Genomic DNA, 25658 nt, shown 5'->3' on the forward strand with positions numbered 1-25658 from the left:
ACACAGATATACTACGACATAATTAAAAGAGTTTCCCTGCTTGTGAAGAAAATTGGAATTGTAAACCACTGTCAATCAAGACAAAAGAGCCCCAGAATGATTTACCTCCCTACCAAGTGTTTAGGGCCACAGAAAACTCATATATACACATATATATTGCAAACTATTTATACACACACAGTGATAGTTTATCATTTACAACCAGTTTCCATTAAAATCATACCTGTGACAACCTCAATGGACCTAACAGTTCTGAAAGATGTGATCACTATCGTGCTGTTGGAAAGGACACTGAACACACACATCAGTTACATTTCTACTGCAATGCTATGCAAGGAACACCTTAGTGCTCACTGAGATCCTCTCTCTCCTCCTGTCCACAGCTGTTTCACAGTGTGAGTTGCCAGACTTGTAATTTTAACACCTATCGATCTCAATATTTCATTCTAATCAAGATGCCTCCGTAACTGTGCAAGAAAGAAACAAAATCTGACTAGGTCTTATTTCTTCTGCAAGTGGGAAAACTCTTCCCTGATCCCACCCCACAGTAGCTCCTATCCACAGCATCTGACAAATACAGCTCCTATAGTGATGGGGACTGAGCTCAGCACATCTCTGCAACCCCTCAGGTACAGGTTTCTGTGAAGAGGGGACAGAATATACTGGCCTTCCAGGTGACAAACAGGAGAAATGATTCTGCTCACTGAATATCAGACACCACACTGTCTTTTTCATCTCTTGCCTTCTTCCAATGAAGCAAATGCATGGTGTCACCAGCAATGCTGAAGCTGTGCAGACACCTTTTACTGTGCATTTGTGAGCCAATCATTTTTGGATTTACTTTGAACTTCTTGTGCATATCCAAAATTACTTTGTTAACACTTTCAGCTGCTGTTTTGTATTGGAGTTGTTCTTACAGAGCTTTTGTTTATGAAAGCAAGCTTTTGTCACTGACTCTCATACAGTAAGCTTCACCCTATGAGCTCATTACAAAGAGTGAGACCTCAGAGTGGGGAGAAAACAGAGCAGTATGATGCCCACACCACTCAGACCTTCCCAGTGCTGGGGGCTCATGCTTTTCCACAGGGAAACACCAGCTGACCCAACGCTGAACGTCATGCCTCCACAGGCAGCGTAAAGAAACGGAGGTAAAAGCAGAGCCCACAACCTGAATGCATCTCAATCACATGGTTAAAAACTTATCTTCCAACCGCTTCGCAAAGATATGCCAATCTGCAAATTACCAAGTGAAATGATCCATGCTGCCAGTATCTATTGGACAAGATCTATTCTGCCAATGACAAAGCCACAGCAGAACTCCTCACCACACCTCATCAGCGCTCCTGATCCTAGAGCACAATCTACTTAAATGAGATTAGACTTATGGCTATCTACACAGAGCTCATTTCACCATCCCCTCTTCTAACTAATTTTTAACTCCAACAAACAAGACTAATGCCCTAAAATAACACCAGAACTGACCCCAAAAGCTTGGCTTTCTCAGTATAAAATCATATATATTCCTCAGATATCCAAACAGTTAATACTGTCTCCTGAGAGTTTTTAAGACACAAAATACACAAAGGCAAAAAACCTTGCTGCATTCAAATAAAACAGAACCAACTTTATAAAACACTAGTGCAAACAAACTGCTAATTTTGAACAGGGTGAGATGCTGACATGATGTACAATTCATTATCCCAGCATGTGAAAAAAAAATAAAAAAAACCACCACCAAAAAAAACAACAATTATGATTCAATCTTATATTGTCAGAAAATAACAAATTAAAATCAGAGCTTGAAAAAGAGGGAATTCTTTGATGTGGTCTGAATCACCTGGTCCCATCTGCCAACCTAAACACCTGTATGCACTACAGTGCTTCTCATTACAATATTAAATGGTTTATGTCATATTTTGGAGAGTGGAAATAGTAGGTTGAAGATTTATGCCTTATATTATCTTTTTTATATATCTCATTATCTACAAACGTATATTAGCTTGTTCAACAAGTATGCTGTATAAATCACTAGAGGTGTTTCTCCTCCTTCTCTCTTGATCTTTTTTTAAAGCAGCATGGAGCTACTGGAAAAAAAATAAAAGGAGTGAAGGTATCAGAGACTGGTACGAGAGATATGGGTTTTCAAATGGCAAGGACTGAAATAAGCTGGGACTTGGACACCTGCAACAGGTCGCACATGGGCACGTCGCTCAGCCCATGTGGCACCTAGGACAGTCACCCTGCTCCAGGGCAGATGGAGCAGGATGCAACTATTAACTTCAGCATTAAGGCTCCAAGTAGCAATTAAAACATTCAGGGAAACAATGTATTTATTACTGTCCTAGGTTTGTGAGTTACCAGCCACATTTCTTCAATGCCTTGGATTGTTTTGTCTTCAACTTCAGACTAAGGACAGGGTAATTCTAGGATGATTAGAGAAGATGAAGTATTTTAAAATTTGAACTTCATTGCTACAAACATTACTTACACATCCACACAAACTAGAACAGTTAGGTGGAGACACGGTTGTTACCCATGTAAGATTTACACAATAAATGTTGTCAAGGAAGGTGAAAACTCTGGAATGGAGCAAGACTTTTATTTGATTGGAAGCAGTGCTTTGAATGGAAAACACCTTCTGGTCTTCCTAAGTTCAGTTTTATGGCAGTAACTCCTGTGTTGACCACATCAAATTCCACAGCGCTTTTGAGGTAGGTCAGAATTGCATCACTAATTTCATAGCTAAAGAAACAGAGGCACAGATACTCACCCAACGTTAGGCAACACATCGAGAAGCAGCATTTCCTAACTCACCTGCACCATCTAGAGCCCTATTTAGAAGGTCTGTCTCATTCTCTTAGTGTGGATGTACTTAATCATCTCTAAAATCGTAACTCTGGGCCCAAGTAAAACACCGCTGTTTGTACCCTGCACAAGGAACAGTGTCTGTGGCAAAGACTGGCAGCACTGCCTGTAGCTGCTGCTTGTGAATGACAGCGCTTCAGTCATGGTGTCATCCAACATTGAGACCTTGAGTCTAAAGTAAAGATAATAACCCCTTCTGCTTTACTGCTTGCACTTGACTTTTTCAAAGCTCACTTACAAAAATGAACTCCGTAATCCTCCCATCGTTCCTGTGGAGGAGCTACAGCCAGTATCCCCATTTTACTGTTGGGAAAACAGGCGCACCAGGGCAAAGTGATTTGCCGCAGGGGACTCTGAGTCAGTGAAGGCATTCCAGCCTGCTTGGCTGCCAACACCCTAACAAGGCAACAGATGAGAAAATGTTGGGAGCAGCAAGCTTTCAAAGGGTTATGTAACTTCCTCAATTAACTTCATGGGATTCTGCGAACACAATTATTTTTGAAAGAAATTAAAAAAGACTACATCACCACATCAGTTTTGCTCAATAATTTCTTATTTTCTTATTTTCTTTCTTTCTTTCTTTCTTTCTTTCTTTCTTTCTTTCTTTCTTTCTTTCTCTTTCTTTCTTTCTTTCTTTCTTTCTTTCTTTCTTTCTTTCTTTCTTTCTTTCTTTCTTTCTTTCTTTCTTTCTTTCTTTCTTTCTTTCTTTCTTTCTTTCTTTCTTTCTTTCTTTCTTTCTTTCTTTCTTTCTTTCTTTCTTTCTATTTTTGCTCCTATTTTCCTACCTCTTCCTATCCAAGACAACACTCTCCCCTCTGCCCTGCTCCTGAGCTGTCCTCTTGAGTTTTATCAGTTTTTCACATGGCTTCTGTTTGTTACAGGAGTCATTCCAGCTGACAATGAAATCAGAAGAAACCTTTACGTTGTCTTGAACACACACAGAAACAGATCCTTTCTATTTTATTTACGAATGTTTACTTACTGCCTCCATTTCAGGCTTGGGAAACTGTTCTTCAATCTCCCTTGCATCTTTCTTGTCCATTCTCCTTTAATATCTATTCCACCCCTCTTCTTGTCTCACTCAGGAAAAGTTAGCCAGACAACTTGAAAAGGTCTGAGGCTAACTTTTCCTCAAGGTCTGAGGCTAACTTTTCCTCCTTTAATGACCTTTAACGACAAAAGGCTCAGCCTTGCCACGTTGTATCACCAGAAAATAGCATCATAAGAGGCTGAGCAACGAGCAGATACTGTAACTCCAGAAGTAGTTATTGCTTCTGCCCTTCCAGGAGCTAGTGTAATGTTTGGTTAGAACATTCTGGCCTCCACAACAATACCTGTAACAGCTGAAATGCTTCTGAAACTTCAAGGCAGGACTCTGCATTGCACTCAAACACAGCAAGTGTGTGCACGAGGAGGAAAGAGACTCTGAACAATCATTTCTTAGGTCAGACAGCCCACTCTTCCCTATCTAACTACAGGGGTGAGAGAGCCAAAGGCCAGTGAACACAACAGACCAATCTACATGAGCTTTTTGCCTGTTCAGGAATTGCTGGGTTTGCTAAGATGCTGAGCATTGCAAAAACAATAAAGCTGAGGAGCAAGATCTGCTGCTTTCCATTAACTATCCTGCACACAGGTTTTCTGAAGCAGTCCTAAGAACACAATACAGGCATATCTTAATAAAATACATCTGCACAATAGTTTATATTGACTTTATGGAGCATCTCCTTTTCTCCACTTTTCTCTCAGGGATTACATGATGGCCTCTGTTTCTGTTTGCTGTTCTGAATATGCAGCTGAATTATTTTGGTTACACTGGGAAAGGAGCAAGAGCCTTTGCAGAGTGATTTCAGTGCGGTCAGAATGGTATTTCACCACTCGCTGACCAAGGAGACACTATCTCTCGTATTTCATTCTTGACTTTCCAATTTGCTATGTACCACAGAAATACAGCATAAGTAGAGATTTGGTACAAAACTTTTAATTGAAAATGTAAATCACAGAGAAAACATATTTGCATCCTTTCACAACTGTAAATATAACGAAGTAATAACTGCTTCAGGCAGAGTCTCTCAAATGCAACAAAAGATCAAAAAAGCAATGCAATTAATGTTTTGAAATATCCAACCAAGGCTCCTGAGGATTCTGAAGAGCAGATTTGACAATACACTTCTTTCACTGGGATGCTCTATTAGGTGGAAACCTTAGTGAAGGATCCCATTATTTTGACATTTTTAAAGATCACTGGCAAACATAAGGGCTGGCACAAAAACTTGCTTTTCTTTTCCCAATTCTTCTCTTAAACTAAGAACTCCTACAGAACTCATCTACAGCAATATCAGATAATGATCTCTACCAATAATTTATCATGTCTTGACCTTATGTTGATTAGTTCAGCTATCCTGGACACACCGAGCATTTCCAGCAGCAGGCAATTAAGATGGTATACTACCTCACTCCAAACAGCCTTACTGTCAAATCCCATTGAAGTCCCTTAATAGTCCCTTGATTTCACTTCCATGTGACACCCTCCCAGCCAAAAGAACTACACCGTTACTGAGCAGAATCTCAGCACTTAATAATGGCATAACTAATTTCCACAAACTGCCTTCCTTATTTCACTTTCCCTTTGTTTTCTCATTTACTGGCTCTCTTCTGTCTGCCTTGTTCTACTCTGTTCACACTGGTTCTTTCCTTCCCTAAAATGCCTACCTAGTGTATTCTCTCCTGAAAATAGGGTGCACGGGAAAACATACACCCCAATGAATTTACATCAAATTCAGTTTTGTTCAGTTATGGGTTCAACCAAATTATCCTACATCTTGTTTTGTTCTGGATTCCAAACAAAATACAAATAACAGCATAAGGACAAAATCCACGTAACATAGCTGGGAATAAGGTTGGAGAACTCTATTTTACCATCCATGTGGCAAAACCAACCTGTAATTTTTGCAGCCTTTTCCTCTTGATTCACTCTGTTTTCTTCATCTTCCTCATTGTCTTCCTCAAAATCATCCAGATTCCCAATATCAGCTTGTTTCATGCTCATCAAACTAGCCAGGCTTTGCATGTCTTCATCCCTAAATAACAAATCATGAACCAGGCATCAAAAGGTAGTCTGTTCATACTGCATCTGATACTGTTGCATTATTAAAGATCCTTAAGTATTTTCATGCCTTGTTTTCTTCAAGGAGGTCTCTGATCTTAGATCTTGAATACAGCATAAGAACAAAATGAAAACACTAGTGTATATAAATTTCTGAAGGAAAACAGAATTCTGAAGGGTAAAACTAGTACTGCCTTTCATTAAGAGTTAATTTAACAACTGATTCTTCAAACTGTAGACCAATACAGAAATGCTAGTAAACACTTACCTGGTCTCTTTCAGTTAAAGTGAAAATGTCATAATCAGAAATTCTTTGGGACAATCTTTTGAACTCTTTTGAGCTCAAAGCAATCAGCACATCAGAACCTGCAGCTACATGAGACAACTAAGTGCTTCTGTGACAAGTATTAGTAATAAAAGAATCTGCCTAAAAGTTGCAAAGAGTTTTCCATTCATGCCAAATCCTCAAGGTTTCATCTGCCTGTTCCAATAGCTAACAGGTTAAATAAACTCTTTAAGGATGGGGAAAAGTGTCTCATCAGTGGAGCCAACTGCCCTACAGAGCTGATAGGCAGGCTCTTTCATGCACTGAAAACAAACAGCGTGGAGCAGTCAGTTCTCAGATCTTTCGTGTCACTTGCTCATGTTAAGTTTAGAAACAAAAAGCTCTCCAAAGCACTATTTCTTCCTTTTTAACTACCTTGTACGTATTCATACTTCATAATCTTTTCTCTGTGCTTTAGAAATAAGGTTTTTGGTAACACGCAGCAAAAGGTTGTCATATCTTCTTTATAATATGCCTAAAATAAAAGTGAATCTCCCTTCATACAATTAGAATCGTTTGTGGGAGATGTTCACCAGTCTGGACATTTTATCATGTGTCTTCGTACCTGACACCCCAACTGACTGGCAACACATCCTCTGTTTACACATACTAGAAAACAATGTTTTCACAAACACCAGCTTATTTTTTTTTCGGGTTCCTGGTTCAGGGCAATATTAAAGCCCTATTGTCAATTTACACTCTACCTGACCTACAGTCTGCAGACTGAAACAAATCAATATCAACAGGAAGAAGAGAGATGAAATTTTAAATGGGTCAGCTTTTACAAATTATGGCTCGAAAAAGCACTAAGAGTCTTGTACAGCTATTTCCTGTTTATAGCTCATAGATGATGGCTGTTGCCCCAAATTAAGAGGTCAGATACCTTTTCTTTCACATTTCCAGCAGCAATACCATGTTAAGCCACAGCTCAAAACTTCAAAACATCTGTCTGTATTTTACATATCAATCTATACATATTGTAAATATCAATCTATATTCATCATATAAAACTCATGATAGTGCTAAATGTAGTTCCCAAAGGGTTAATCAGTGAAAGGAAATAGTAATAATGAATGCATCTGTGATTTTCAAAATATGCAGACAAGATGACAGACTTTTAATGTCAAAATGCGTGCCATATCATAAAGGTTTGGAAATCTGTTTATGCAGCAATTTGAGGGCACTACAGTGCAACATATTACAGAGGCAATGTCTACAAGTGCACTCAAAATAATGAGAGCATTACTCCTCCTGGGGGAAAAAGGGAACACATAAAGCCCACTAAAAGAGCAGTTTTCCAATCTACCCCCTTTTGTTCTGCCATTCTACATTCCTATAGGCTCCACTGGACAGACACGAAGAGTAAAATGGAATGGGTGGCAAACAATTGATCCTCCTCCAGCCACATAAAGTAGTCAACACCTGACATCTTGAGTCTGACTGGAATTGCAGGAGATATTATAGGACCTGAAAAAATAATCAATGCCTTGCACTCCAGAGGCTGTTGAAACAAGGGACAGAACCAGATGGGTGAGTGGCAATCTGTGCCCACATTAAGTCTTTCCACAGGTTATTCTTGTGATCAACCCAAAATCTTACTTCTGACTCTACCACTGCTCACACCTTGCAAGTGGCTTTTTCTTTCTTTCTTTCCAAAACAAGAATACCCCGATAGCCCGTTAACAGTGTTGCTGGATGAGTACACGCATGCATGCAAATGTACACTCCTGCTGCTTTCAAACCTGTAGATATTCTTAAGATACTGTTACTTAAACAATCTTCAATGGCTAAAGAAAAGCTATTTCTTTGAAAAACATAAGGCTATAATCAGAGCAAGAAAAGACTTATTCAGACTAAGAAACTTAAGTATGGCAGGAATGACAGGTATGCTACAGGGTACTCTCAAATTCTGTCATTCTATACAAGATGGAGCCCTTTATGGAAAGAGCTCTGTGAACAGCAACATGAAACAGGATATCTTTTGTTTGTTTGTTTGTTTGTTTGTTTAAGAAAAAAAATAACAAACTTACGTGGCTTTCCCTTCCCTCAGAAAAATACAAGATAAAGAGAACTGTAACGTGGCAGATACTACTTTCTTGGACAAAGGCTTGAATTTTAACTTGACATCTGTCTGTGTAGGCATGGGGCTTGCATACTGCTTCATGTTGATGCTGCTGGTGGCGAGTGCTTTTCTGCGTCCAGAAGGAGATTCCTGAAAGCAAATGAAGAAACAGAACTAAGGTAAAAGATGTTGTTACACTAAAACCTGCACGTTCATAAAACAAAGTATATATTGATTAAATCTGCACCATTCCTTTCTCTAGTATGAAGGCAGGAAGGATCGCTACAGTCCTTTTAGGAGACAAACTCATTTCTAAAACTAGGTCACAGCCACTAATGGCAGCTCCTGGAAGACATGCTTAATGCAATGAAAAAAGGGCTTTCATTGTGATTAGGGATCTTCCATAAGAGATCCTAAGTCATTAAGGGCTTGAGCATGCCCAGCAGGTATCCATTTAGGAAAGCAGGAATACATCACTGTTTCTCCTTTAGCAAACTGGAGTAGGTGCCTTCCAACAGAAGAAGACGGTTTCAACTACTTGCATCTTTCTCTAACAGTACTGGCCATTAGGTTAATGTTTCAAACTGCTATCTGTGTTCAATGTTCAAATATAATGGCTGAATATTTTTCAAAGCAATGGTGTTTCCTGCTTGCACTGCACAAGTACTATCAAGAATGGCAGGTTTCTGAAATTAAGGATGACAATTGTTCCACAGATATTGATAAAAACTTTGCAAGGAAAGAAAACAAAAAGCTAGATAAGGAAAGATAAAAGCCTAAGCTTTGCTTCAAGAAGTATTCCAAGATAAAGGTGTTGCTCACAGTTTAACAATTCAGAGAAACTAATATAAAATGCATCTAAGAATCTCCTCTCGTTGCGTCTAATATTGGCATCGGCAGCAAAGGAATGATTATATGTAATGAAGCTCCAGGAACAAAAATAAAACAAAAAAGCCCCGCTGTTAACTCTTCTGAAAAACGTCCACACAATACAGCTACCTTTTATTGCAGCTGACAATTTGTGTCGAATAAAGAATACTAATTCAATCAAAACACTGAAGCATCCTTTTGCGAAGTACTTGACATTTCCGCCCAGTAGAATAAGTCAGAATGTAATATGACATCCCCAAAGAATACCTTGTTTAAAAAACTAGCCTTATCTGTCAGATTATGCACAGCAATATTATACAGAACTATTAGTGCATGTAGATACCTTATGAATGAATTTCAAAAATGCATCAAACACTTGAGAAGGATTTAGGCCCTCTCAGAAGAAATACTTAAGGATATGCAAATGCTCTCAGCTGAATCACACCGAGCAGCCTGGCTATCACAAACAATAGCAGGGCTCTCTCCCCCAGCCACCACTGTCAATCAGACAACCAGATTAAGGTCCAAGGTTCTGACAATGCGCAGAATGGAAAAGTACGATCAGAGACTTTCAATTATGACACAGATAAGAACAACAATCTGTTATTGCACTGTACCTTTACAATAACTGACATTACATCTCATTACACTGAACCAAGATTTGCTGCTGAGTCTGTCTGGAAAGCAATGAGAGGTGCAGCATCTCACGTTGGTGCCTTCTCTGGGTGAATGTACGTAAGCAGCTCGCATCTGAACAGCAACTCTTTTCATAATGCAAATGTCTCAGTTTTCATTCTATGGTGTGAAAACGGTGCTCAAGGTAAACAGAAAGGAAGTTTGTTAACTTCTAGGTCTTACTTTAGCATCTTTAGAGAAAGCTGCTGTATACAGTGTGGTGCGCAAATATTTATGCAGTGGACATGACAGAAAACTCCTTGCCAATCGTGGTGTATGGCTTATAAGCAGCACACAATTACTTATCACCTGGCTTTAACATCTTATTATGGTAATAATCTTATCTTATTGTTCTTAGTGAAACAATGGCTGCAATGTAACTCAAATATGAGGAAAGACGCTTTATTAGGTCACTAGTTCACAATTATGCAATTAGGTTTTCCCTTAAAGAATGTACATTTCTTTTTTCTTTTCAAAGAAGCAGAACGTCTGCTTAATACCACCTTCACTGATGAAACAACTGAGGGGCCCACTGTTTTTGTCAAGGTGGTATTGCTAAAAAGCCTAGGCAAACCAGCAGAACCAGAGAGGGAATGAGACTGACTGAAGACAGAGTGAGGTTCTGCCAGGAAAGATGGCGATCAGCAGCTCTTTGTGAGATCTGCTTGGGTGAGCTGGTAGCAAGGGGGAAGATAAGCACAGGCAGTGGTGTGCCAGTATTGGAGGGAGAAGCCAGCCATGGGCAGGAGGATTTTCCTGGCACAGAATATCCGGAGGTGCTGTGAAGGGTAAGACATACTTGGCAATCAAGTTCAATCTTCCTGAGAAAGGAATTTGTTTTATAATCTCCTTGTGGGCCAAAGAAAGAAGTCGATTTTTCAGGTTCCAACTGCCTAGAAGAGTCTAAATTCGTCAATTTATTGTATTAAAAAACCAGAACAGCCTCTGATCTTTCAAGCTCTATTTTCCTTAGCACATGTTTAATGGCAGAGAAATCTTCTTGTAGAAGAATAATGAAATTAGAAGAGAAAAACAATCCAAGAGAAATGCCTATGAGTAGGGTATACAGGAATGGCTTCAGCAGTTGGCTGGGATGAGCTATTTGAAGCAGACCCCGTTTGGTAAGGTACTAAATGAATAACATCAATTCAATAGTAGAAGTCAGATCTGGTGTTACTTACATCTCATGTGAGCACATGGGGTTTTGTAGAAGGTAAAGCAGGAATCACAATGCAAATTTTTTTTTAATTGCTCAACTTTTCTCATTTTAATTGTATGTTCTTAGTTTAAAATGCATAAGCCTCAGTCATACCTCCAGGTATTTTACATACATGTGACTGCTGGAGTTGCCACATCATGTTTTGTGAAAGCTAGCAAAACAAAAACAAACACAGAAAATGAAGACTTCCTAATAACCTGAAGCAATGGGCTTCAGAATCCAAACAAGAAATACACAGAGCTAAGCAATGCTGCAAAATGAGCAGAAGTCGTACAGTGAGTTTTGGTGAAGTGCTCTGCCAGTAACAAACTTAGGTCGTTCACAGTTTGTAAGTATGACTCTGTATGTATGCAAAGGCTTTAAAACCTTTGTCATCTAAGACACTAGCAGAGCTGGAACCCACCAGCGTCACTGCTCTGAGTCTGTGTTGAAGCATCCCCTGGCAGTCAGCCCGTCAAAGCCAGCAGATCCTCAGCACAGACAAATAAAAATTTCAACAGCTACAGACAGGTTTTCAAGGAGCAGCCTCGATGCCATCTTTCCACAGCGCTTCAAGTCACTTCCACACATACCTCCAACTACTGACAAAGGAACTGAGGCTAGATAAGCTGTTTTCCAATTGGAAAACAAGTGTTAGGATGGAAGATGATCACATATTACAGACATGCACTTACTGCTGGTCAACAGTACCCAGCTCCTCCAAAGGAAGCAAGTCAGAAGAACAACACTGCCATAGAAGCTTGTGCTTGGGCTGCCCACAGAACCACAGGATCGTTGAGGAGGAAAAAGAACACAAAGATCATCATGTCCAACCAGCAACCCAGCTCCCCCATACCAACTACCCACATCCCCTCAGTGCCACATCTCCACAGTTCTTGAACACCTCTGTGATTATTCAGACACTAAATGGTAACTCCACCTCTCCGGCAGGAAAGTATTAAGTGGTGCATAACACCGTACACACATCATCCAAAGAAGACCTATGTGGGAAAGATAACAAGTTTCCTAACTGGATATTGTTTTTTTTTTTGTCAGAAGAAACAATGAGTTTTTAACTGTGTCCCAGAAAAAAAATGACATACAGCATAATGTTTTATGAAAGAGAACACTAAAAAACCTGCACAGTTATGTAGATTCTAGGTAAGAGCACTCTATTTTGGGCACAAAATAATTAGGCAAAGCAATTTTTTTCCAGCTACAAACAGGAGTTTCTGGGACTTCACTTTCCTTTGGCTTCCTAATTAAATGTTGCACATTTGCGAGGAAAGCTGTCCTCTGGCACAGCAGCCACTGCCCCTGAAGCCCCGAGATGCTGCAGGGCAGGAAATCAGAGTTTTGCCTCTCCAGCAGCCGGGTGCCAGCAGTGCTGCAAGAGCCATCTTGCTTCGATGGAAAGATCGCTGCTTCACTGACAGAGCAAAATGGATCACTACAGAATTTAATTTGTGAGAGTACACATCAATTAAATGCTAAAATAGACAAGCTACAGGGAGCTCTCTCAACTGGAGAGAGTAAATTAGAAACTATGTCTGTTAAAATAATTCAGACAGTTGGATGGGAGATTTGGAGGACCAAATGCAGGCAGCACGATCCGTACTGAGAACTTGTTTAAAAGCAAATAATGGTTCAAGGTATCCAGAACATTATTAAGAATTTTGATGCATTTGAAGGGAGAAATAAATGTTTAAAAAATTCTGCACATACCAGAAAATCTCAGCCCTAGACATGAGGACTGAGAAAGGAATTAAAAACATAAACACTGAAACTGCTATGCATAGGTATGTGTGTATGCGTAAGTATATATAAGTATATATGTTTACACACACATGTATATATATATAGCATAAAACACAGATGTGTAAGTTTTTATATACAAGTACATATGAACTAGTGCACATAGGCTGATGAATTAAGTGTTGGCAGCCCAATACTGTCAGTAAGCACAGAGAAAGTATAACCTGCTACTACCAGGCACTTCTTACGCTCCACTTTTAGAACAGCCCAACGTCATTTCACCAGTGTCCTGAGAGGCTGGGGGATGTAAACAAGCTGACACAGACACACCGTTCATATTCAGACAGATCTGCCTTTGTGGCCTCCAGGAATCTCTGAAGATTAGCATCAGACAGGAAGTTTAGAAAGTGAAATCGTACCTGAGAAACTGTAGTAATTCATCTACACTATGTGAAACCAGCATCAAGGAGTGTTTGGAAGTCCTGTTTTGTTGCAATAAACTTATATTCTCCCACAGAGGAATGCACATGAGGGACAACTGATGGTGAGAAACAGTATTTGTAGCCACCTTCCTCCTTCAGTTTGCTTTCTCCAGAGAACGATGCTGTGCAAATTTCTCTTTCCCATTAATGGCAGGTTTAAGTTTACAGTTAAGTGCCTTCAACAAGCTGCTGAGCTACATCCTTTCTTATGTTCTACTCAAGCACTCCTGAAGTACCAGAACATGCCTTTGTTTGCACATGCAGCAATACTGCTCATGTCATCCTGAATACCTGACTCGCCCCCACCAATTCACCACAATGAGATCACATCCTTTTCTGCAGTGCCCGGATCCTGGCGTGCCAAGCTCGCTGACCACCACGCTGATACTGCCTGTTGTTCTGCTTCCCTTTTGGGGCTCTGTCCTGCTGGGACCACTACACACCTCGGGGCAGGGATGTTGTGTTCTCCCACTGGTCAGGTATGTGACCATCCCCCCTGGGCCTGCTAAGAAGCACTGCACAGCCATGTGCAAGCCCACCTGGAGTATCGCATAAATCCCTTGAAAGCAAGAGCTACTGAGATAAAATCATTTTTAGACATCACAGGACTGTAAGCCTAAGTCCTACTGCAACTCTTGCACAGAATTTGAATTTTGCCATGGACGCAGGATGCAAGCTCACAGAGGGTCGGTTGATGTTTGAGGAGAAACCTGTTATTACAGACCAACTGTTCAAATCCACAAACCTTTGCCCCCAGAGGAGCAGCTTTAAAGAAGCCTGGGCTTGGGCTGCTGTTGGTACAAAGCAGGTGAGGCTGGCTGTCGAAGAAGGCACTACACATAGGGTTGGCAGCATGGCATGAAACAACAGTCCTTCACTTTCTTGAGCCGTGTGCCACTGGGATGGATCCTTCGCAGTGCACTGTCTGCCTCTGAGAGTGACTCACACATCCTGCTGCAGCCTGGACACCCCCAAAGCAGCACTCCCTCGGGGGTTGGGTTATTCTGCTATTTTTGAAGGGTTTGAGGATAAGAGAGGATAGTCTTTTTGTGGAGTTAGCTTCAGAACAAAGTAAAAATAAAAATAATTCACCTAACGCTAAAAGGGGGGAAAACAGCAGAGTATAAAGTTAGTTACCAAATCTCTAAATCATGGGTATTCAACCCTTTTGGTTTGCCTGGGCCCATTGAGTGAAGCAGAATTGTCTGAGACAGCACATACGTAGGGTGCTCCAAAAGTAATGCTTCCTATTTATTTCCAGGGAAAGTACAACAGATACAATGAGCACAATAACCCTGCCTGGTAGAGAAAAGCCACAGTTACAAAACACCATTTTTCAACACAGTCGCCATTAGCTGTGCATTTTCACCAGCAATGAACAAGAGCCTGCATGCCATGCTCATCAAAACCTGCACCAGCAGAGGTGACCCAGGAAAGAGAGCAACAAAGTCATAAAGCCAGTGGGATATGTGACCTTGTCTATGTGAAATTAACACATCTGCCAGGTTTGATGGCACTGGCTCGCTGCACTTCTTGGTGAGGTTTGGGGGCAAGGGTGCAGGACAGACTGGGCTAGGCCACGTGTGGTCTGCAGGTTGCGGGTTGGCTGTGCCTGCTCTAAATGGAACTGGAGAAATACCACCTATTTGGTAACAGATACAATCACAAGTGGGCAACAGACTCCTGCTGAAAACCAGTGACCGGTGAATTCTGGTTTATCAAGAGTAAACTCAGTGGAGTTTACTTGATGTCCATAGTATTATTTACAGCTCAGCAACTTGTGGCTCTACATTACTCGTGCACTAACTAGAGAACCTCACAGAGCAACTTCCATCCTACATTTGACAAAATAAAAAATAAAAACTTCTAAAAGCTTTTCCTCCTTAACTTCAGTTTTTTAGTAATAGGCCTCTTAGGAATTAAGGTCACCTTCCAGTACCTGGCACTTCACTTCTGTTCTGCCTGATATGAAGTCTCCATTTTATGATTCACGCTATTTCTCATCTGCTCTACATGGAGGAGGCATCCCATGAAGTGCATTACTGAACCTTCAGTTATACAAGAGATTTGTCCAGTCAGTGTCCCCTGACAGAAGATATTCTTTGGCTGAAAGCTGGCAGCATTTTTTTAAATGGGAAACTAGTTACCTCCTTGTTAGTTTCAGATGTGAAAAACCCTTTAGCTGCATATATGTTCTTTTCACTTCCCACTGTAGGATCTAAATTTCCTTTTTGCCTTTTAAGTTTAAAACAAAGACCCAGAGTTTTTTACTGGTGGGTTTGAAATAATATGCCCAGTTCGAACTTAAGGAGAGTTCAATGCAGCATTAAGGAGAGCAGATGGAAAGTCCAGAGCTCAGTGCATCAGGTCATGCCTACTGTAAACCTCTTCCTGAGGAAACAAATGCAGTGGTGTGGGAAGGCACACTTGATACAGACCCCAGAATTAACTCCAGATTATTTAAACAGACTCATAACCATAACCACATTGTTTAGCTCCTTTGTAGTCTCCAACAAGGAAGTAATTTTGAGGTAACACTCATTAAAGAAGAGAGAAGGTCAAAAGATTAACTGTTCCAGCAGCTTCATACACTTTCATTCACCTTTACAGAAAATACTGTATGTTAAGATGGCATATAATGTTGTCTAGACTTACTGAGCATAGACAAAACCTGTTGGAACGGGTTTTGTAAAACACCAGTGTCACCAACTAGTTATTGCTCTCTGAGGTAACTGCCACAGAACGAATGCGTGATGTTAAGTGACAAAATTTGCCACGCTTATGACGCAGAAGAGCTCTTAACAGTGTCAAGCGCAGATAAATATGACTCATGTTGCATTGTTCCTGTACTGGAGGTCTGATCTTAACTTGAAAAGCAGAGACTGAATGGATGTGCAGTCTGTGTGTTGAGACATGGTGCTCTCGCAGAGCCCTCGGGTCAACTTATTTACTGTATCAGTAATATCTTATGTTTAGCCTAAAATGTCACTACGAAAAAAATCAAACCACGGGGAAATGACCAGATAGGCACTCACTGCTCCCTCCTCCTGTCCTTCCCCCTCTCTCCTTCCCCAGCGTTAGAACATTGCATCTGTAACTCTTACAGCTCCAGGGCCATGATACAAATCACTCTGGAACCACTGCACCTCCAACAAAGCCTCTTCATGCAGCTCTTGGTACAGCTCTCACACCCGTGCCACTTGATTACCGTTTCTTTTATCCAAATATGCAGCTCGCTATCAGGGACAAGAATTTCAAGATAACTTTAAAATGCAAATGTACTGCAGGCTGTTATCTAAGAGCAGTATGGTTTGCCAGTCGTGGTTCTGTTCTGTGTGCAGCACTCCCCCTTGCAGAACAACTGGAGAAAGAAAAAAGAGATCAAATCAAAGGGTCTGGCCAATGCCACGCTGCCAACAAGTGATGTGAGCCTGACGTATGCGGGAAGAAGCAGGAGGAAAGGGTAGGTATGCAACCAGGGTAAAAGGGAGGCAGCCGAAAATTAAGATCTGTGTGAAGCTTCAAGAGGAACATGCTCACACACGTAAGACGTCTCGGCTGTCACACCCTATGCACGCACAACAGTCAGAACAGCGTACGGGGCAGGTGTAGTATCTATTGTATAGATGTGCACTTTATAAACAATGCAAGCTGTGTTTTAGCAGCAAGGAGAAACGCGGAGTATTCCAAAACACAGCTCTTCAGATACGCATACACCAGGTATTTGAAAGCCCGTCCATCCCTTCAAATCTGTTTAACTCAGGGAAACAGCCAAATGGATTTTTTCTAACTTTGCACTTAAAGGAAAATTCACCTCAAGGCTGACAAGCATAAAAAAATGCAGTCCAATGGGCAATTCTTTTTTTAAGCTGCAATAGCCTGAAAACAGGGGCTTGTAATGAAGCTGCCCCTTCAACCATAACCACACTGCCACTAGAGCAACACAATCATATTCCCTGCGCAAAGAAGCAATGCATTTAACATTTTCTTCACTGTGTATTATCTATTAGCTGAGTTTGTAGCAGAGATATGTGGTGCTTCCCTGAAATATGTATGAATATGTGGCAATGCATACAGGAACCCATGTCCGCCTCGGCACGGGTTTGTCTTATTATATTTCGGCAAACAACTTAAAATCCCCTCCCTTATCTTGGGTGTCTGTTAAATGCTGTTACTATCGAGAAATATAAGAAGTCTCAGGCAAACATCTCAGATCTCCCCACTGCTATTCACTATTACTAATGCACGTTACATGTTCAATTCTCCCTTGCTGCTTCTATGGAAAAGCTCGACAAAAACAGATTTCATTTTTTTTTCTGTGTATGCACAAATTAGTTATGGATGATTAACAAAGCATTCATTCTTTTATTTGCTTTGGCTGAGACTTGATCTGTGTTACATTCATGTGAAGGAAGCACTTCATTTTGTGTTGATTAAATATGAAACACTGTACTGTTGATAAAAAGTTGTGTTCAGGTCCGCATATTGTACTGACAAAAGATGCGTGTTCTTGGGCTAACATTTTCTTAAACAAGTTTTTCCAGATTTTTAATTGCAAAAAACTTGGTACACAGTTGTTGTTTTTTTCTTTCCTTCTCACTAAGTACCAAGCAGTAAGTGCTTTATGTCCTACGGCAATCTGCTGCAGTCTTAACAAGCAGCAATAGGTATTGCACATTTAACATAATAAAAGGGAATTTCACGTTCTGCCTCACTATTTGGTTTCTTCAAGCACTGCCATGTAAGACACATAGCTTACATTATAAAATCCACCCCAAAATGACTGTGAAACCAGGTATGACAAAGGGTGATTCCTAAGGTACTAAATTTTTCACCTATTGCATAAAAATCGTAAGGAAAACAAAACTGGAGCAGTCTTAAGGAACCTCAGAGCCGCTTACAGCTGATGGTGTGCCTTGATCCTGTGTTACAGATCCCAGCTATCACAGGAGAACAGTGCACAAATGCCTGTCTATAAGGGCAATAAACTTTTTGTGTCCATACAACAGCATCAAAAAGGGCACGCTTTGGTTCAGCAAGGTATTTAAGCAAATGCCTTAATTTCAAGCATATGATTTACTCGTAATTAAATCAAGTTAAGGAAAGCCTTGCGATTAAGCACCTTGTTAAATCTAGGAACAAATTATTAGCCCTTATAAAACAGGAGATTCTATCTTGGGGTTTATGGCAGATGAAAACAAACACAGATGCATGCACAGAGCATTATGCATACTTTTGCAAGAGGGGATTTATTTTTAGTTTGCCCACACAGCAGTAAGCACATCTCTTATGCAGGCTGGAACCAGGTCCGGCCACGACAACTTCTAAGCCACGAATCTCATCTGGGCAGCATGGTACCACTCTTTCCTAAACTTCCAAGAGCAATGGCACTGCACCTCCACTAACATCTTGGTGTCACAAAAATAAGTTCGTTAGGGATCCTAAACATCAGCAAAAATCAAAACTGAACTTGGGATTTTCATCTTACTACCTGGTTGAGTCCCATACAGTGGGAGGCAATAAAAAGCAGTGAGGTGTCCCTGCAGACCAGCAATGGCTGAGCTGAAACAGGATCCTCAGTAATATTTTTTTCCTAGGCTGAAGTCACAAGAGAACACACAATAGGACAATACGACAAATGCTCACATGCACTTTCTTGCCTCTATTTCCACTCTCTGGAATTAGGCCAGAGACACCTAAGTAGTGCACTCTGTTCTCTTCCACTCCCTCTCAGAAATTACGGACTCATTCTCCTCCGCAGCCAATTTCCTCCTCCTTTTCTGCCTGGGCCCAAGCTTAAACCAGCACCAAACAATGTCCCCCTGTTCCTCCCTGGGGCCCATTCTCCACAGATCCCTACCGGGCTCCCTGAGCCCTCCCAAACCTTTATAGCTTTATGTTTACAGACCCAGCAAGAAAACCTGATCCATCTGCTCTGATTCTAGGAAAATTCCACTCTCCTCAGTTTGCACATGAACTTGGCCACTGATTTCCTTCAGGTTCAGTCAGTCCAAGATCCCAAGGGGTTCCACTCCAGAGACCACCAGGTCCCTGCCAGCCCTGCTCACACGTACCTGACAGGATCCCAGCAGCACAGAGCTGAGTCAAAACACAGAAATATTTTGTGGCTCTCTGTCTTCCCAGTGTAAGCCTAGAAGTTGGGCACCAGCAAGTCCAACAGCGAGCAGGTCATGTATTATTCAGCTTCCTGCTTCTTCGTATCATCCACAAGTATTAGTCTAAGGCTTGCACCAATTATAATTCACAAAAGTTAGTGTTACAAAGAAAATATCAGTCTCAAGTAATTGGTTTCCACATTCTCTTTTAAAATACGCTGTTCTTCACATCCCTATAAACAGGGACGTTTTTGGAGCACTGCATGCTCCAAACTGCCAACATTTCTAAAGCTACGCCATAGATAAGTTTGTGTGTTTGTAAAAGCTAATGGTTTATTTGTTAACACATCGTGTTGCCATCTAAAACTAATACAAGAATAATCTAATAAATACTGTCAGCCTACTGAAAACATTTTTTCCTCCTCTCCTTGGCTGCGAAGGGAAGCTAACATAAGGTACTCTGAAGAACCTCAGTGTTCCTTAGCTTTGTATTTGATCCATTCTCTCTTAAAAATATCCTATAATAAAAAGAAACTGAGGAGAAAAAAAAAATGTGAGCAGTCTTAAGCTTGTAATAATTACACTCTTGAAAATCCTTACTAGACTCTGCATCCATCAGTTATCAGAAAGAAGTGCCTCAGTTCCAGGTAGCCAGCTCGTATAGTATTACAGAGCCCGGTGTTTTGGTTCCGTTTTGAGCAGGAGAAAAATGAAACTAAGAAAGGCATATCGTCCATGTGACCTACGGGACTTGGATTATTACCTCTAAGCTTATTAAGAATAAAAGCCGTCAGTTGGACCACCCCACAACCAGGGAGGAAAACTAAGATTACTCAGCAGTAAAAGGCATAAAAAGGCAATGTGCATTCTCGCAACGGGCAAAGGCAGCGAAAGTGAACCACAGACCTGCTTCAGCTATCCAGAGCAGTAATTGGCTCACAAGAGCGACTACCACGTTAAGGCATTACCATTATCTAGCTCACATAACTGGAAATTCACGCTCTGTTCTTTAAATTGGCTTAACCAGCAGCATCTGCAGCACTTTAATTAATTACAGCAATTGGCGTACCTTAAAAGTAGATGCACAGATCTGAAACGATAATGCCCCGTGAGTAATAATTGCGAGCCAGCATTAAGTCAAATCTACCCTAAACAAAACCAAGTATATACGCTGTTGTGCTTCGGCTGCACAGAAAGCGAGTGATGATGGAGCAATTATTACGGCCTGTGCAGGACCCTCTGCGAATACCACTGTTCTGTGGGACACACGCGTCCGTCACGATGCACGCGCCACAAAGCCGAGCAGGGTCGATATCAGCACGTCAAAACTCAGGCAGGCACTTCAACTTTGCTTTCCTCCGAAGCAAACTTGAAATGAAAAACTGCAACGAAGACTGACGGCTGCAATTTATTTGTATAGAGAAAACAAAGCAGCAGCAGCAGCTGGGGAGCAGCAGCGAGATGCAATTAAGTTTCACTGACAGCCTAGCTTAGCTTCAGTAAAAAAAATCCACACGAACTGTACGAACATGTAATCTTATTGTAGCTCCGGCTCTAAAACATAGTACAGTTGTCTTTAAAAAACAGAGATGATGTCACTTATTTATGTACAGAAATCGGAAATCTTTACACAGAAGAAAACCACGTTTCAAAGCCTGGCAGTGAAATCCCTGCATCCATCCCCGGCACCCTGAGAAGCTGCTCTGTAGCAGATCTCTTCATACCATCCAGCCAGAACGCAGAACAGTGCTTATCAAGATCTGTTGTGACTTGCTTCTCTACCATTTCTGGTTTAAAGTCAGATTTTATGTTTAATTACCCCCATGCCAAGAAACAGGACACAAGGACCCGAAATCTCGCGTCTTTCTCGTGTGTAAGGAAAGTTTAAACAAACAAATGTAAATAATTCAGCGCTCCTAAACTGATCGAATCTGATCCTCAGATTCATACATAATTCAGGAGTCACAACTCCCGGCCTCAAGGCTGTGACTAAGCCAACTTTTCCTAGCGAACTTGAACCCATTTATCAAAGCCAAGTGCTACCATTCATTGCCATATGAAAGAAAGAACCGTAGGTTTCCTCCTTCTCAAGAATATACCGTAGCTTTGAAAATATTTGTGAGCGAAAGATACAAAAGAGGCAGACGCAGGACCCAGGAGGGTCTGTGTGATTTGAAGCTGCCCAAACTTTTCTGGATGCTGCAGCACAAATCCTGCCTTTGTGCTATTCCGCCTGCCACCCGTGTGCTGCAAGCACGCCGAGCGAACAATGAGCGCGAGCAGCACCACGGAGCTGTGTGCAAGCCTCAACAGCTAAAATACCAAGGCTGGGGCAGCAGCAACAGCCCGAAATAGCAGGCTGGTGTAGCAACTCGCACCGCACAGATGGGAAACGTGGAGAAACACCTTTTGCAGAACCGCATGACGCCGGTGACCGTGCTTATGTTCTGTGTTTTCCAGCTGCTCAGATGGCACTGATACTCTGAAGTCCCTGCTTTTTAAAATTAAACACGCCGTCCTATGCATTTATACACATGCATGCACATACAAGGAGTACGGTCTATTGCTGCACGCAATTTTAGCACAGGGCTGAGATAACACATTTTCTGTGCTACGTCAGTGCAATCACGATCATTTCCTGAGGATCCGTTTATAAATATTAATCTAGAATCCACATGTGTGAAGGCACCGGCCACCAAGGAAAAAAGGCCACAGTGCAGGAGAAATACAAAATAATAACTCTTATCTAACGCTGCCGCTTACTGCACACAGTCACTCATTCCTGATGGAGAGGGATCACAAGGGCACATCACAAGCCATTCCTTGCCTAAATACCATCACGAAATGCTACGCTATAAAGGTTGGGAGGATTAGCACAAAAGGTCCCGCTCCAAGACAAACGTCTCCTTCATAGCTCAGTTCACAGCAGCACGATGCTCGGTCAGCCCCGCGGCCCCAAGCGCCCGCGCTGCCCAAACTCGCCGGGCGCTTCCGCTGCCTCGGCCGTACCAGCAGCTTGGGAGGGGGGATTTTCATTTCCAGCACCGAAAGATCACTCAATAGCTCCTCCTTCCAATCTGAGCACATTCTGAAACGACTTTGACATCAGACTTAGGAATTTGCCAACTCGGCGGGGTCTGAACTCGGCGTCCTCCCTCTCCTTCCAGGCTCTCACCTTTCCTCAAGTGAAAAAATGCACAACGTGCAACTACAACAAAAACCCCGTTTTTACGTCTTTATCCAAACACTTCACACAGTTACTTTAATCGCATTTACACTGAGGTCACTTGTAAAAACAAATGCACAGATATGAATTTACTAGTAGGCACTTGAAACATATTGGGGTTTGCTGACCCCATAGAACTGCAATGGGATTTTTAAGCAAGGCATAAATACCAAGGGGAGAAGAAGAGAAGATTCAGATTTCTAAGGATACTCTTCAATTTCAACATTCCTCTCCAACGATTACGCTCATGCTGCAGAAAGCCTGTGTTTCAGAAGCTATCTGGACTCTCTTTATCTTTCCCTAATGCCATTTTCTCGAGGTCCTGGATCTTTTCCTTTCAGTAGCTGCAGGATGAAGCGCTAAGATTTCTAAAGGGGAAAGGGCCGGATTTTACTGCAGAATACTTCAGTCTCACCAGGATGGTAATTCCTTTACTCCCCCTACTGGCATATTTTAAAAGCAAGGATGAAAAATCGGGGGTGTTCCAGCTCATAAAATATAACGAGAAAACATTTTTTGCAACCTCAAAATAACTGCTCACACAACTTGGCAAAACATGAATCCCAGTGCTGGGGATTTCTGAGCCACCAGCAAATTTCTGGGAGATCTCTTTGTTGTAAAAATTAACTGAACACCTCAAACCCAACATTCCGGACCACTCTGCTTTGCCATTACTATCAAGCAGCTCTATCATCTGTCACTGCTCAGATCAAACCAGAAACACATGATGTGGCCATTAAGACTCTAGGGGCCATCTATGGAATATAACTCTACATGATTACTCCGCGTGCGCATCCCGAGCTTAACGAGTTGCTGCTTAAATGTTCGACAGCGCTCTGTGAACCATTTTATATTAAAATTGGATAGTTCTAAACATCACACATACAAGAAGTATTGTTTGACACAGTGCCATTTTGATGATAAATTGCAATCTACGGCTCAAATAATTCTACCCAGGGATTAACATTTCAGAGGCTGAGCCAGAGATTATGTGTGTGGATCTTGAATTTCATCATCTCCCTTCGGCACAATAGCTTATTCTTCCTATTTTCATCTATTCTCTCATGAAGGGTCAGGAAAGCTTAGCCTTGCTGTTTCATTCATTTCATCTCTACATTAACCAGATACCTTGCAGTCTTTAGTTCTTACGTGTTATTCCATTACAAATACTATAGCTACGCTATAGTGCATCATGCTACTGCTAATGAGGTGTGTACCAAATCAAAGGGTGCCATCAAGTGGTTGCAGCACACTAACAGCATTATGCAAAGCTAGTGCTCTCTGCAAGGGGCTTCACTGGGATGTGCTACAGAGGGTAGAGTTGACTCCATCATTATTTAATGCTTTCAGGAAAATTCAGTCACTGAAGGGTTGATCCTACATCATTCTCTTCCTTCCTTTTAAATTCCACGTCTCAGACAAGCAGCCAGAAGGTGACACCCCACTTCACTGGGAGCATCAGTGGGCACCAGCACTGTCCTGCACTCAGCATCTCATTGATGTGCACCCAAGAACAAGTTAAAAGGGGCTGAAGGACCTCTGAAAAGCCTTCCAGCCAGCACTGAAACAAGAAGCATGCTGCAGGGTGGGGGCTTCTCAGCAGGCTGCCACAGAAGAGAGAACAATTACTTGTGCCACCACCCTCTGGTTTCAAACCTAACTGCATACCTGTTGATCTGTCCTCATACTGTACTTGAAGGCAATGCAAGAGCTCTTCCCTGCAACAGCACTGATTAGCATCTAGCACTCAGCAACAAGAAGTAATGCTAACTTGAAAGACAATGCTGACCCTGGTACTCAACCCAACATAAATTACTGCCCTTCCCAGATGAAATACTTCACAGTCAAAACCCACTTCATTTTTAACCACTTTCTTCTAACACACACAACTGTATATCAAAGCTCTTCACCACAGTCCATTACCCCGACAACTGCTCTTAGCCTGGCAGGAAAATACAAAATCAAAGCAAATAACCAAGAAGTGATACCCAAACTTAGTTTGCAGAGAATTCAAACAAGAAAGAGGGAATCACATCAGATTTTTCCAATGAAAGGCATGTTGTCATAATAAAACCTGTGACAACTCTAATTCTGTAGAAAAACAGTTCTGCACATGCCATGGGACACAGAAGAATCTGGTCTGGTGGGAAAGAGATGACACTGACTTAAGATTAGCCAGCTGCCTCATGACAGCATGGCTATCAATACCAAGCTATCACTTAAAATAACACCTTCCAGTTTGCAGTTGCAAAAAAAAAAAAACAAACCAAGAAATAGTGGCTCAAATGCAACTGGTGAAGACAGTCCTATTCATCTTCATTTCTACAAGGGCTTGGCTGCAAAGTACAAAAAGCTGTAGTCACCATCACCCCAACACAACTACTGACTACGAGGACGCAACTTCAAAATGGTTGGACTAGATGATCCTGATGGTTGGACTAGATGATCTTGTAGGTCCTTTCCAACCTTATGAACCTATGAACCTATAAGAATATTTTTCCTGCAGTAGTGACAGAGAAGGCTCCACTCAAGACACTCAAGATGCAATCCAAGTCCAAGATACTTCCCCATCCCTACAAAAAATAGCAGCTATGTCCCTACCTCTGCTCTGCTTACAATGCTTGCTGCCAGCTCAGGCAATCACTCCTAACTTGGGATACCTACCACAGCCACTCTTAGGAAGTATACGGTTACGATGCCCACACGTTAAGACCAATAATGAATTTTCATCAACTGCAACTCTCACATGTGGTAAACCAAAGACAACTGGAATTTGTAATGCACCAAGAGGTCAGCCCTTAAAGTTCCCCATGTTCTCACCCACTGCCAGATTTCAAACATCACGTTCTCCTTTGCTCTTGGCTTCTTTTGTAGGTTTGCCAAACTCCTGATCCTGCAATAGAGAACGCTCACAGGAATTCTGTGTGAAAACTTCTAGATGATCAACTAGTGGTAGGAGGAAAAAAAAAAATAAAAAC

At 41.5% G+C, this 25658-nt stretch overlaps 1 protein-coding gene across 10 annotated transcripts in view; it reads right to left on the bottom strand.

Annotated features, from left to right (window-relative positions):
- EHBP1 (EH domain binding protein 1) overlaps nucleotides 1-25658 on the bottom strand; it is a 187769-nt gene that overhangs the window by 113111 nt on the left and 49000 nt on the right. For all 10 annotated transcript variants that reach the window (XM_065739580.1, XM_065739576.1, XM_065739579.1 and 7 more), the window contains exons 5-6: nucleotides 8327-8508; nucleotides 5806-5945 (exon numbers count right to left, since the gene is read on the bottom strand). In XM_065739580.1, the coding sequence (XP_065595652.1) occupies nucleotides 5806-5945; nucleotides 8327-8508 (322 nt within the window). The remainder of the gene's footprint in view (nucleotides 1-5805; nucleotides 5946-8326; nucleotides 8509-25658) is intronic.

This window comes from Cyrtonyx montezumae, unplaced genomic scaffold (genome assembly GCF_038088225.1).
Source record: "Cyrtonyx montezumae isolate F1298 unplaced genomic scaffold, pur_monq_1.0 scaffold_24, whole genome shotgun sequence".
NCBI classification, from domain to species: Eukaryota; Metazoa; Chordata; class Aves; order Galliformes; family Odontophoridae; genus Cyrtonyx; species Cyrtonyx montezumae.